The 14241-nt window shown below is 41.5% G+C and overlaps 1 protein-coding gene across 14 annotated transcripts in view; it reads left to right on the plus strand.

The window, feature by feature from the left end:
* The window catches only part of TAF1 (TATA-box binding protein associated factor 1), a 122868-nt gene that overhangs the window by 74413 nt on the left and 34214 nt on the right, over nt 1-14241 (plus strand). For 9 of the 14 annotated variants that reach the window (XM_082376960.1, XM_082376959.1, XM_082376950.1 and 6 more), the window contains 6 exons: nt 7655-7722; nt 8067-8183; nt 11357-11482; nt 12296-12397; nt 12664-12820; nt 13412-13589. In XM_082376960.1, the coding sequence (XP_082233086.1) occupies nt 7655-7722; nt 8067-8183; nt 11357-11482; nt 12296-12397; nt 12664-12820; nt 13412-13589 (748 nt within the window). Of the gene's footprint in view, nt 1-5441; nt 7628-7654; nt 7723-8066; nt 8184-10663; nt 10743-11356; nt 11483-12295; nt 12398-12663; nt 12821-13411; nt 13590-14241 lie in introns of those variants that run through there. The other 5 variants (XM_082376951.1, XM_082376961.1, XM_082376963.1 and 2 more) reach the window with 3 other exon arrangements.

Below are 14241 nucleotides of genomic sequence, written 5' to 3' on the forward strand. Positions count from 1 at the left end.
GTATGTATATATAAATAAATACTGTGGTTGAAGTAGAGGGAGATTGCCCAGTGGTAATTGTCTTTTGACATTTCATTTCTGTGAGAATACTTGTTTGTTGTTCAAGAATTCATTATCTGCTTAAGTTTGATAGGGAATAGACATAAGATGTCCATAAGTTACTAGCCCTCTTCTCTTATGTACTGTATTGAGCTAGTAAATAGTGATATAGCAATCTGTTACAAGGCATCATCTCACTGAAAGTCCTGTACTTATGGTGAGCGAGATATTATAATATGCTAGAAAACAAATATGCACCAGAAAGTGTTAAGGCTACAACAAAGCCCACATTTCCAAAAACAGCATTTGGGAAAATAAAAATTATTATTTATTAAAAGAAAAAGGAGATATAGAAAAATAGGCTTTCTGTCAGCCTAGGAGTGTCTGTAATGTATTGTCAAGGCAGTGTATTTTTTGTGGTGCCAGGAGAAACAAAACAAAACCTTATTACCGGGCTTCCCTGGTGGCGCATTGGTTGAGAATCTGCCTGCCAATGCAGAGGACACAGGTTCGAGCCCTGGTCTGGGAAGATCCCGCATGCTGCGGAGCAACTGGGCCCGTGAGCCACAACTACTGAGCCTGCGCGTCTGGGGCCTGTGCTCCGCAGCAAGAGAGGCCGCGATAGTGAGAGGCCCGCGCACCGCGATGAAGAGTGGCCCCCACTCGCCACAACTAGAAGAAAGCCCTCACACAGAAACGAAGACCCAACACAGCCATAAATAAATAAATAAATAAAAATTAAAAAAAAAAAACCTTATTACCGTGAAGGATATAAATCAATATTAACTTCCCCGTGTTTATTCTATATAAGCTATTACAGTTGGCATCATGTAGAGGTAGGTGAAGAGTATGTATAGAAAGAAAAATGGGCACAGAAAGAAAAATGGCCTAAATCTAATAAGTGATTGCTGTAAGCTCCATGGAGGCAGGAACCATGTCTGTCTCATATCCCCAGTGTGTAGGATAATGCTTGGCACATAGTAAACACTCAGTAAATATCTGTTGAATGAACTAACGGCCAAAGAAAGAGGTGCAGTACCAAGAAAAAGTGGAGAGTGGTGCTGTAGAAGCTTGGGCTTAGAGAATTTCAAGGAAAAGTGAACGTCAATTGCATATGTAACAGCACTTCTAGGGTTGAGTCTGAAAAATGTTGAGTGGATTTGGCAGTTAGCATATCACTGTTGACCTGATGAAAACAGTTTCAAAGAAGTGTTCTTTAACACTGCCTCATTCTCTGACACAGTTGCTACTTTCTCTACGATCCCTTAGTGCTTGGTATGTTATTGAAATTATGAGTTTGTGTATATTTATCTTCCATGAAGCCTTGAAAGGGCATCAAGCACAAGGACTTATCTCTTGTTTTTTGTTTGTTTTGTTCTGTTTTTTATTTTTGTATCTTTGTATCATCAGAGCCTAGCACTATACCTGGCTTACAGTAAGTACTTAAAAATGAAGAGTTAGGCTGTTATAAATTTTATTCTTCAAGAAAAGGTGTTTTGAATTGTCTATATTGTTATTTTTCTAATTGTTGTAGAAATATGAGATGAGTGTGTTTAGCTAAGGCTATGTATGTATTTTTTAAGTTGCTAAATGGAATGGTCCATTTGGGGGAAAAAAGTATTTTAACGTTCTTTGGGACTTTTAACGAGGTAGGTCCTGAATGTAAATCCTACCCATGCCCAGTGAGATTTATTACCCCAGTTCCCCTCTGGATTTTCTAGCTTCTTGAGTTTCTAGTCCTGATTCTGAGTAAAGTTCTGTTACAGTGGTTTGAGAGCTCAAACCTTTTATCTTGGAAACTAAACATCTTAATTTGCATTTGATCTACGTCATACCTAATGTAAAGAGCCTAGCTACAGTCTGAAAGGTTAGATTTACTTCTCTTTTTACCTTTTCTGGACCTAGTTTGAGATAAATATCTAAGAATTGGGGGAGCCCAAGCTCATCTTTTTTGGGATCTGTGGACTATGCATAATTGAATTTAGTAATTCTAGTTTCTTTAGGAATTAGCTGTGCAGATTTTTCCTTTTTTTCTTTTTAAATCTGGCACTGATTTTTTTTAAAGCTTTCTACTGCTACTGAGATTTTATTTTTTAATTTTAATGATTCACATTGCAACACATGCATATCCCCCACACCGTTCACTGTCAGGATAATAATTTATGCTTGTTTTGGCACAGTGCTTATCTTCTTAGGAGGAAGGTTATTTTTAGTATTTGTGGAAATGTTCTCAAAGGAAATAGGAGCTTAGAAGTGATCACAAACCCCCTTCTCTTGGTTGTGCAGGACTGCTCACCAACTCAACTGGTATTTTTCTCTGAAACCTTTTAGATAGCAATAATACTTGTTTTCCCTCTCTAACTGGAACCACAAAGCTTGTAACTTTCTTCTCCTGACATTACTAAAGAGGGAAATTAACTTAGAAATGACAAAAGGAATTTTCTTTGATTTTGGTGGAATATCAACTTTCCAAAGCTGTCATTGGAATTATCACTATTTAAGGACATTTGATTTGAATTACATGTGATTCTGTAGGCTACTGCCAATCCTTATGAATGAGGCAAAGTATAAATATAAATATATTTCTTTGATATTTACAGTTGCTTTGCCATGATTTACTAAATAAGGAGAGAGAAGAAAAACAAAATATATTCAGAAAAACATACATTTTTGCAAATGGGTCACTTGTTCTCCTGTAGGGCACAGTGATAATTCATAGACGGTTTTATCTTTCACATTCATTTTCATGTCATCCTGGAAATTACTCTTCATAAATTCTGATTTTCTGTATAGTAATCCTTTAGGGACCGGGAAATTGGAATTCAGTTTCTGCCTCCTCTTTTTCCCCCCACAGTAGCCACAGTATCTTTATTATTCCCGCAGAGGCCCTGTTGTCTGTGTATGTCTTTTCACTGGATGACTCTTTTCTTCCTAAGCTGTGAAACTTAAAGCTGATCATCCTACTTTTATTTGTTTGTTTATTTATTTATTTTTGGCTGCATTGAGTCTTCGTTGCTGTGCACAGGCTTTCTCTAGTTGCGGCGAGCGGGGGCTACTCTTCATGGCGGTGCACGGGCTTCTCATTGCGGTGGCTTCTCATTGCGGAGCACGGGCTCTAGGCGCGCAGGCTTCAGTAGTTGTGGCACGTGGGCTCAGTAGTTGTGGCTCGCGAGCTCTAGAGCACAGGCTCAGTAGTTGTGGCGCACGGGCTTAGCTGCTCCACGGCATGTGGGGTCTTCCTGGACCAGGGCTTGAACCCATGTCCCCTGCGTTTGCAGGTGGATTCTCAACCATTGCGCCACCAGGGAAGCCCTGATCATCCTACTTTTAGTAAGCACCTGATTGCTGCAGAATATAGAGCAATATTTTTAGCATTATGCAGATGGTTATGGACCCCTTTGAGAATCTGATGGAAAACTATGGATCTTCTACTCAGAAAAATATGTATTATATACAGAATTCTGTTTACAGTTTCAGGAGGTTCATGGATCTCTCTCATTACCACTCCATTCAAGAATTTCTGGTATAGGGACTTTCCTGGTGGCACAGTGGTTGAGAATCCGCCTGCAAATGCAGGGGACATGGGTTCAAGCCCTGGTCCAGGAAGACCCTACATGCCGTGGAGCAGCTAAGCCCGTGTGCCACAACTACTGAGCCTGTGCTCTAGAGCTCGCGAGCCACAACTACTGAGCCCGCGTGCCACAACTACTGAAGCCTGCGCGCCTAGAGCCCGTGCTCCGCAGCGAGAAGCCACCACAATGAGAAGCCCACGCACCACAACAAAGAGTAGCCCCCGCTCACTGCCCGTGTGCAGCAACGAAGACCCAATGCAGCCATAAATAAATAAATAAATGAACAAACAAATAAATAAAGAATTTCCGGTATAGGTAGGGTTAAGAAAATATCTGTGTATTTTTATCCTTTTTTGGTGGTGTTAACAGTGGTTTGCCAACTCCACCACCATCTTTCATCCGAAATATTATACTTCAGTGCCACTTTGCATATAGTAGAGTAATAGAGTTAAATAGCTGAAACCCTTGTAGCTCTTGAGAGCATGGACTGTGAAAAACTGAGAACAGACACAGCTAGTAATCAAAACACACAGAGAAGTATCTCAGCTATATAAGTAAGTGTATTTTTTTATATTCTGGGGGCTTTATTAGTGGGTATTTTATTTTTTTAGGTTTTTTTTTAATATAAATTTATTTTATTTATTTATTTATCTTTGGCTTCATTGGGTCTTCGTTTCTGCACACGGGCTCTCTCTAGTTGCAGCAAGCGGGGGCTATTCTTCGTTGGGGTGCATGGGCTTCTCATTGCGGTGGCTTCTCTTGTTACGGAGCATGGGCTGTAGGCGCACGGGCTTCAGTAGTTGTGGCGCACGGGCTTAGTTGCTCCGTGGCATGTGGGATCTTCCCAGACCAGGGCTCGAACCTGTGTCCCCTGAATTGACAGGCGGATTCTTTTTTTTTTTTTTTTTTTTTTTAAACATGACACAGAAAGCAGGTAGGAATTTTTTTTTTTTATAGCTACTTTTATTTTTATTTATTTACTTATTTTTGGCTGTGCTGGGTCCTCGGTTCGTGCGAGGGCTTTCTCTAGTCGCGGCAAGTGGGGGCCACTCCTCATCGCGGTGCGGGGACCGCTCTTCATCGCGGTGCGCGGGCCTTTCACTATCGCGGCCCCTCCCGTTGCGGGGCACAGGCTCCAGACGCGCAGGCTCAGTAGTTGTGGCTCACGGGCCCAGCCGCTCCGCGGCATGTGGGATCCTCCCAGACCAGGGCTCGAACCCGTGTCCCCTGCATTAGCAGGCAGATTCTCAACCACTGCGCCACCAGGGAAGCCCGTGGGTATTTATTTAGAGTTGTGTGTTGCAAAGAAAATGGGCGACGAAGAGGTCACATCTTTTAAATGGTTTAAAGTAAGAGAAAACTTTGCAAATGTATAAAACTAATTTTTCCTTGTATTATGAGAGCATTGAGATATTGAAAGGGTTGGTTTATGTTTAGGTTTCAAAACTGAAGAGCTGAATTCTTAATCTATAGGCTGGAATTTGAGCGATGAGTCAGGTAGGTAGGTATAAGAGCCAGGATACTGCAATAAGCTGATGTTGTACTGGCTTGGTGAAGGAGGGCTCTAACCTGTATGCAGCCTGTTTTCTCTAACATCATGCATTTCTATCAACATGAAAGCTTGTCTGATAACTTTTGCAGTCTGTCTCCGTCAGTACTTTGAGGACCAACCTACTGGTGGCCCTAGAAGATTAGAACTCAGAAACTTCAGCTTCGGTCTTCTTGTCACTCAAACTATTCTTGACTGTGAGCCAGCTCTGGCTGTCTTTCTACATGTCCTGAATATCTTTTGGTTGACTGCGTTTTCTTTCTGGTTTGTGTTTGGCACAGTCAGCTTGTGTGAGGACACAACTTTACTTATCTTTTATAAAGACTAGATGACCTGGGACTTCCCTGGTGGCTCAGTGGTTAAGAATCCGCCTGCCAATGCAGGGGACACGGGTTCGTGCCCTGGTCCAGGAAGATCCCACGTGCCGCGGAGCAACTAAGCCTGTGCACCACAACTACTGAGCCCGAGTGCCACAATTACTGAAGCCCGCGCGCCTAGAGCCCGTGCTCCGCAACAAGAGAAGCCACTGCAATGAGAAGCCTGCGCACCGCAACGAAGAGAGCAGCCCCCCGCTCGCCGCAACTAGAGAAAGCCCGCGCGCAGCAACAAAGACCCAACGCAGCCATAAATAAATAAATTCATTAATTAAAAAAAAAAGAACAGATGACCTATGCTTGTGAGAGATTTTAACTGAAGGAGACTTATTTATTTGTATAATAGCTTGCAATAATCAGAGTAGTTACAGCACGAAAACTTCACATGTGGTATATTTTTTATCCTTTACATCCTGATAAATAGTAGATTTAATTCAAGCATCACCTCCTCTGTGAAGCCTTTCCTAATTCTTCTTTCCTTCTTACATCCCAGAATTGGCCACTTCCTCCTCTGTGCCTCTACTGAGCCCTGTATAGATTTTTTCACTGCATTGTATTGCCCCATTTGTTTATAGTCTATCTCACTGTGCTAGACCATAACTTCTTGAGGATATGGTCTATATCTTACTCCTTTCTGTGTCTAGTGCCTGGCGCCTAGAAGGTACTCAAAAATGTTTTATGAATGAGTAGGTGAATGAACAGTATGTTAAAGACTATTATAAAGCACTTAAGGCAGGGAATAAAAAGTCAGATGTTTTCAGGGTCCAGGCGTAAATGAGTTAAGCAGACCTGGTAGGGACCAACGTAACCTGGGAAACACATGCCTTATCTAAAAGGGACAGCTGCTACTCAGATCCAGCCCATCGGTGCATTATGAGAATGCTAACCCTGTGTTGCCACATCTTTCACTTTTTTAAGAGAAGCCAGACATTTGGTTTTTTATATGAAATCTCTTGATTGTTAAATGTTGCCAACTAAGATTTTTTTTAACTTTTTATTGACGTATAGTTTACGTACAGAAAAGTATATATTATGAGTGCACAGCTCAATCCATTTTCACAAACTGAAGTGATTTTTTTAATTGAAGTATAATTGACCTACAGCAGTATGTTAGTTCCAGGTGTACAATACAATGATTTGACATTTCTGCACATTATGAAACGATGACCACCTGAACTGATTTTTTTGTGAGCCAAATAAAACTGGATTGACCTGCAAGCCACCAGTTTGCAACTTGTGACAAAAACTGTATGGGGAGCTGTGTAGTTTGGTTAAAGAATCACCTAATAGATTAAAGTATCTTAAAGAGACACATCAGTCAAATGCCGTGTGTGGACCTTATTTGGATTATGATTCCAAAAAATCAAATGTAAAAGAACATTTGTAAAACAGTTGGGGAAATTTGAATGTTGACTGGCTGTTTAATAATATTAAAGAATTATTGTTAACTATTTTAGGTGTAATACAGCTGGTTTTTCTTTTTTAAATAGACTTTATTTTTTAGAGCAGTTTAGAGCAAAATTGAGCAGAAGGTACAGAGAGTTCCCATATACCCTGTGCGCCTACACGTGCTCAGCCTCCCCTGTTATCAACGTCCCCCACTAAGTTGGTAAATTTGTTACAATCAATGAACCTACATTGACACATCATTATCACCCAAAGTCCATAGTTTACATTAGGGTTCACTCTGGGTATTGTACATTCTGTGGGTTTTGACAGATGTATAGTGACATGTATCTACCATTATAGTATCATACATAGTTATTTTTTTAAAGAGTCCTTAAAGACACATACTGAACAATTTATGGATGAAATGAAATGCTGGAATTTGCTTCAGAATAATTTGGGAAGTGTCAAAGTTGGTGTAAATGAAACAGGATTGACCATGTATTGATAATCATTGACACTGAGTAATGGATGGGTACATGGGAGTTCATTTTATTAGTGTCTCTGTATTTGTATGTATTTGAAATTTTCCACCTCCAAAAGTAGAGCAAGAGTCCAAGTTAAAGCTGAAGCATGATTCTTTGGATCTAGGATAATGGGACACTACCACTGGTGACAATGTAAATTTCTGGAACTGAAGTCTGCAAAGGTAATGGCATTCTCTTCATTTTTAGGGCCTGAAAGTCAGTATACCAAGACTGCTCAGGAGATTGTGAACGTCTGTTACCAGACATTGACTGAGGTAAGTGGTAAAGAGGAGGTCCCCTTAGGATCTAGCTTTCTGGAATCCCTTTGTTCCCTAGAGTGATGAAGAGGCCTTCTCTGCCTATCCTGTTTTAAAACGTAATATCCCACCCCAAACCTCAACCCACATCCCTTATTTCCTTCCCTGCTTTATTTTCTTACCTAGCACTAAATGTTTTTAATAAACTATGTAATTATTTACTTTAATTACCATATGTGTCCTGCCACTAGAATAGAAGCTCCTCGAAGACAAGGATTTTCATTTGCTCCTTTTACAACTTTTGTATCCCCAGTGTCTAAAACAAATGTTGAATGAATTCACTAATTTTCTTTATTTCTCAGTATGATGAGCATTTGACTCAACTTGAGAAGGATATTTGCACAGCTAAAGAAGCAGCTTTGGAGGAAGCAGAATTAGAAAGCTTGGACCCAATGACCCCAGGGCCTTACACACCTCAGGTGAGTCTGAGGCCTAGAAGCTTCCTCTTACAGTTTTCTTTTTGGTTTGGGAACTTGGGAGCATGTTAACAGATGTATTTACTGAGATACCCTTCTTCTCTGTCCTTCCTCTTCATATGCCTTTCGTGTGCTTTCTTGTCTTCTCAAAGGCTAAGGTGAGTGAGGGCCGTGGGTCTTGGTAGCCTTGTTGAATCCAGAAGAGACAGATATGGGATGAATGAATGGGGTGGGGTCTTAGTTGTTTAGGCAGTATTTAGGAATACCAGATTCCTGACTACCATAGCCAGAGGCATTCTCTTGAGTCTCTGGAGCTCCCTTGCCTCATGCATTGGGGTTCTAGGACATCCCTAGAGTATAGACATGGGCCACATTGTTCCTGTGCCTTATGGATGCCTGATTACTCATTCCCTCTGAGATATCTCAGTGTAGCTCAGATGTCACCCATTTTCCTGGATTGACTCACTCTCCCCGTAAATGAAGACAGGTAATGTTTTATAATGTTCTTAAATTTTCATTTCAAAGACTAGAGAGCAAGATTAATAAGAAATTTTTAGTCTTTCGGATCTGACCCTTGAATATACTAAGAGTCTCTTTCATCTATACTATACTCTTAGAGGGCTGGTATATTTGAAAAATAAGACTTACCACAATATAACTGTATTGGAAGCACTGTGGTAAAGTGGAAAGTACACGAAGGTTGGTATAAAACAGTTCTGGGTTTGAGTCTTAGCTCCGCTGCTATCTAGCTTTGTGAATTTGGGAAGTTAACTTAACCCCTCTAATCCAGTTTCCGTTTCTCTAAAGTGTACTTTTCAAGATTGTTGTAAACATTAAACAAGGTCATTTGCCCAGCACATAGTAGACATTCAGGAAATGTTTATTTCCTTATCTGTATGAAAGTCACCTACAGGATTCTCAGAGGCCCTTTCAAATTTAACCAAATATTCTAATGCAGATTTCTCCCAATTCCCACTGGAAAACGTTTTTCCATTCTGCTCGGGTTTCACTCTGAACTAATAATGCAACCTGTGTGATCTCTGTTGGATAATTGCTGTCTATATCTCATTCATGCACTCTCCCTATCTATCTTTTACTCTCTCTTTCACCCCAAAACCTAGGCCACTGAGGGGCCAAGTATAAAGAGCCCTAAGATACTTCTTCCAGGCCCAAAACAAGGAAAGGCTCTTGGAGTGTGTGGGCAGATTGGGTCAAGGGGGCTTGGGTGAGTGATGTTGCCCAGGAAGGTCCTATTTGCTAATAGGCCCACAGCTTCCGCAAGACCCTTTGTGGTAAGTTAAAGCCTGGGTTTTAGCCATCATTCCCCAGGAGAGTCTTAACTACTGAGTGGCGTGTGGTTTGCTCTGCTCTATGACAGCCTAAGGCTAGCCCTTTGGTGAGTCAGAGCCTTAGACCCAGAAGCCATCTTCCGTTCTTCCCTTCCCCTCCCAACTATCTCAAATGGCGAGGAAAACCTGGCAACTGTTCTCCCTCAGGAGCAGTAGCTGTTGTTTTGTGCAGTTAAGAGGATCTCCTATGAGGAGTAGGGTGTAGGTATTGCCTCTTCATTATTCCAGTTCACTCTCTGATCATTGCCTTCGCTCATATATACACGTTTTAAATTAGTAAGCCCAGTGCATTACTTCTAAACCTGAGGAAGATGCGCATGAGTGATTGTCCTTACTCATTACTACTCTCAAACCCAAATGCTATTAAAGTGTGTTTGTGTAAGTTTAACCTGTCATAATACAATTTTGTTGTGTAGAAACATGACAGTAATCGTACTTTACTTGCAGCTCTAAATGGTGGTAATCAATAATGTATCTTCACTCAACTGTTTCTACCCAGCTTGTATTGCACCATACGTTCAGCTTAACACTTTCTCTAAAATTGCTTGCTTTACATTTTCCCACATAGCGTTTCATTCCCTGATTTTCTCTTCTTTTGTTCCACAACTAGTTTATTTGCAGTGTAATGCTTTGAATTCTTTTTTGCCTCTCTTTCTCCAAAACCCTGTTCCCAATCAGCCTTGTTTGTTTGCTTTAAAAACAACAAAACCAACAACAAAGTAACACACGTGGGTTTTTTGTTGATAAAAGTAACGTGTTCACTGGGACACATTGGAAAATATACAGAATAAATAAGTTACCTAAAATCAAGTCCACCAGTCAGAAAGAACCAACCACTGTGAACATTTTGGTATGTTTCAAATCTGTAATGCGTGTACGTGTGCGTTTATAGACACATTTTTAAAGTGAAATTGGTCATTATGATTTTGTGTCTTGTTTTCGCTTCACATTATATCATGAGCATTTTATTTCATTAAATAGTCTTTGAAAACATTTTTTAATAGCCGCATAATACTTCTGCCCTCAGCCAGCTTTTTAGAGAACGCTTTCCTACTTTTCCAGCCTGTTCTTTTTTAGTCCCTCCTGCCCTCCTTTCACTGAATAGTCCATTTTTTAAATCCCTGTTCTCTTTAGGAGAGGGAAGAAGGAAGGATATGCTCCTTGGGTAAGGAGCATATACACATCTCTTAATTCTCCCAAACAACCTTGTGAGGTAAGACATTATCATCCGTGTTTCACAGTTGAGGAAATCAAGGCTTAGAGAAATTAAGTAATTTGTTAAAGTTACTCTGCTAGCAAATGGTAGAGCCAGGACTCAGACCCAGGGCAGTTTACTCCAAAGTCCATGGTTTTTCACCATGCCATTTTGCCTCGTAGCATCCTCTGGTGAGCTCATAAGCTCTTACCCCATTCCATGCTCTGGTTGGAACTGAAATTTCTTTATCCCATTTTCTATTAGATGTCTCCAAACCAAACAATCCAAATGGCACTGGTATGAAGCCCTGGGCCTAAAAACAATAAGACAAGGCTTAGAAGAAATTAGGTTATTGACCATAAAGGCTGTTAGGACATAGAATTGTCCCATAGCTTTGATGCTTTTCTGCTTCAGGCTTCTGATCATATACATCAGATGCCTCTCTGCTAGAATGAGCAACATTTGTGAGATTCCCAAAAACCTGTCCATAAAACTATGTCAAAACTATGTTTTCTCTTTAAATGGATTGTTCTGCATGACCTTTTTCTGCAGTGAATACTCTAAAGAGGAGTTCTCTGTATTTCTTGCTCCCTTTACTAAATAGAAGCTAAGTTGTATGATTTGTGCCACAGCCTCCTGATTTGTATGATACCAACACATCCCTCAGTATGTCTCGAGATGCCTCTGTATTTCAAGATGAGAGCAATATGTCTGTCCTGGATATTCCCACTGCCACTCCAGAAAAGCAGGTGACACAGGTAGGATATTCTTCTTGTGAGATTGGTAGTATGCTTGGGGGTAGGGGATGGGGGAGTGATGGTGGTGATGTGTGGACATGTGTCAAGGATGATGATTGGACCCCTTGGCCCTGGGAATGAAGGCCTGGAAATGTGATTTCAAGGTGGGACGGTGGCAGGTCGCATGAGTGGCATTGTCTTCTGTCTGTCACCATGGGCAGAGTCAGGCACAGCAGAACTTAAGGGAAGGTACAAGTGTGAAAAGTGTGTGAGGCATCACAGCAGCCTGACAGGTGACTAGAAAGACCAACTGCATTCAGAGACAGAGTTCAAAATAATTGCCCTGCTACTTTACTGTATATGAGTTATCTAAATTAAAGTTATTTTTTAAATTAAGTTTTTTAAATTGGCGTTTTCTAGAGGTATCAGCAGATACTCCTGATCTGAAGCCAGAACTCTTATCAGCTGATCTCAGTCAGGGTTCCACTGGAGAGTACAAAATCCAGAAGGGTTTTTCTGTCCCAAAGAGTCCAACACAAGCTAGGGAAAGCTTGGTTTAGAAAGGAGGAGTCTCCTTGTGATGATACAGTAATAGTAGACCAAGGCCTTCCTGTTCTTTGGGTTTTTGTTTGTTTTTTTTTTTTAACCCTACCTGTGATTTCCAAAGAATGAATGGGGGAAAATACACATGCCTTGAGCTGTGTAAACAGCCCCCACTAGCTGTGGGGTTGGCTGGGATATCAGGGAGGAGCATCGGTCCTGAGTGAGAGCCCTTGGTTGACTCCTCCTACTGGCACGTCCCTCAACGATGTGCTATTTGTGTTCCTTACTCAGATGCACCAGGGCCGAGGTAGGCTGGGCGAGGAAGACTCTGATGTAGATATTGAAGGGTATGATGATGAGGAGGAGGATGGGAAACCTAAGACTCCAGCCCCAGTGAGTATGCTTACAGAAAGCTTATGGTTACATTATACCCTTACATGGTAGGAGCCCCAGTAGTACAGGACAGGCCAAATCCCCAGGCGCTATCAGAAGGTCTCCATAGTGAGGCCCAATCTGACTTTAAGAACCAGCTAAACAAATCTATCCACCAAAATTATGTAACTTCTTGTAAGGCAGCAAGGGGGGTGTGGCTGGTGGTGGCTTCTGGTCTTTTACTTGGTCGATTAATGGGACTTTGATCCTCAACTGGTCTCATTTAGGAAGGTGAAGATGCAGATGGTGATCTTGCAGATGAAGAGGAGGGAACTGTGCAACAGCCTCAAGCCAGTGTCCTGTATGAGGATTTGCTTATGTCTGAAGGAGAAGATGATGAGGAAGATGCCGGGAGTGATGAAGAAGGAGATAACCCTTTCTCTGGTACGTAGCTCACCATGGCACCCTCAGGACTTGGGAGGAAGCTCTGGGCCACATATGCTGTTACCAGAAACTGCTCTTTTATTGAAGTCCCATTAATAGACCTCAGGGTACTGAGCAGTCACTCATAGGCTGATCAAATTCATTAGTCTTAGAAGAGGTGAAAAAGTACAACACAGAAGGTACAAAAGATGACAGTCAAAAAGGCAATGCCAAAGCAGCAGTTTTGATTTGAATACTTGATAAAAATGAGATAGAAGTGTTATATGTGGCAATAGGGAAGGAAAATGAAGAAAAAAGATACTGCTTTGGGATTTTTTTGTGGATTAATGGCAATGGCAGGGGATGAGTATAGGAGGAGATGATGGGGGGAAAAAGAACAGATAGATAGCACTGAAATGGAAAAAGGAAATGATTTTTTAATTCTCTTTCCAAACTACAGATCTTGTCAATGTTGACCCTAGGCAATCCTCTGAGGTGAGGAGTCCAGGCAAGATGCCTCTGTAGATGCATGGGATTAACTAGTTCTGGAAGACTAAGCCAAAGATGTTAATTCTTTGTCAAACTTATCTCAGGATCTGTCTCTCTTCACAGCTATCCAGCTGAGTGAAAGTGGAAGTGACTCTGATGTGGGATCTGGTGGGATAAGACCCAAACAGCCCCGCATGCTTCAGGAGAACACAAGGATGGGCATGGAAAATGAAGAAAGCATGATGTCCTATGAGGGAGACGGTGGGGAGGCTTCTCATGGTTTGGAGGATAGCAACATCAGGTAATCGGTAGCAACACGCTACAGGGCTGTGGCATCAGTGCCCAGCTATGATGTCAGAGGGCCCAGCATCAGATTACTTTCATCCATCAAACATTTCCTGAGCACCTGCTAGGGCCAGGCACTGTGCTAGGCCCTTGGGGATACACAGAGGAGCAAGACATATCCTGCCCTTGAGGAGCTCACAGTCTAGTGGAAGAGACTGATACAACAAAATTATTACAAATACAGTGTGATAAGAGCTACATAGCATAGGTTAAGTACAAGGTGCCAAGTCACCACTGAGGAGGGAGTATCTCGCTCTGCTTGGAGTAATCAGGGAAAGTGTCACAGATGAGGGAACATTTGAACTGGGCCTTACAGGATGAATAGGAGTCTACTAAGTAGATAAGTGGCAGCAGGTGAGGAGATCCTTAGAGATGGAAAAGTATGTTCAAAGGCACAGAAATATAGCAAAGTAAATTCCAGACAGAAGGGAGGTTGCTGGGCGTTGTGACTCTAGAAGTAGCAAGGGATTATACTGTAGAGGACCTTAACTGGTATGCTAAGACATTTGGATTGTGGTTAATGGGAATCATCACTTTAAGGAAAAGAAAGTAACATCAAATTTGTGTGTTCAGTAACTCTAGGGCAGTGATAAGGAATTCAGCTAGAA

Source organism: Balaenoptera borealis (genome assembly GCF_965194805.1).
Source record: "Balaenoptera borealis genome assembly, chromosome: X".
NCBI classification, from domain to species: domain Eukaryota; kingdom Metazoa; phylum Chordata; class Mammalia; order Artiodactyla; family Balaenopteridae; genus Balaenoptera; species Balaenoptera borealis.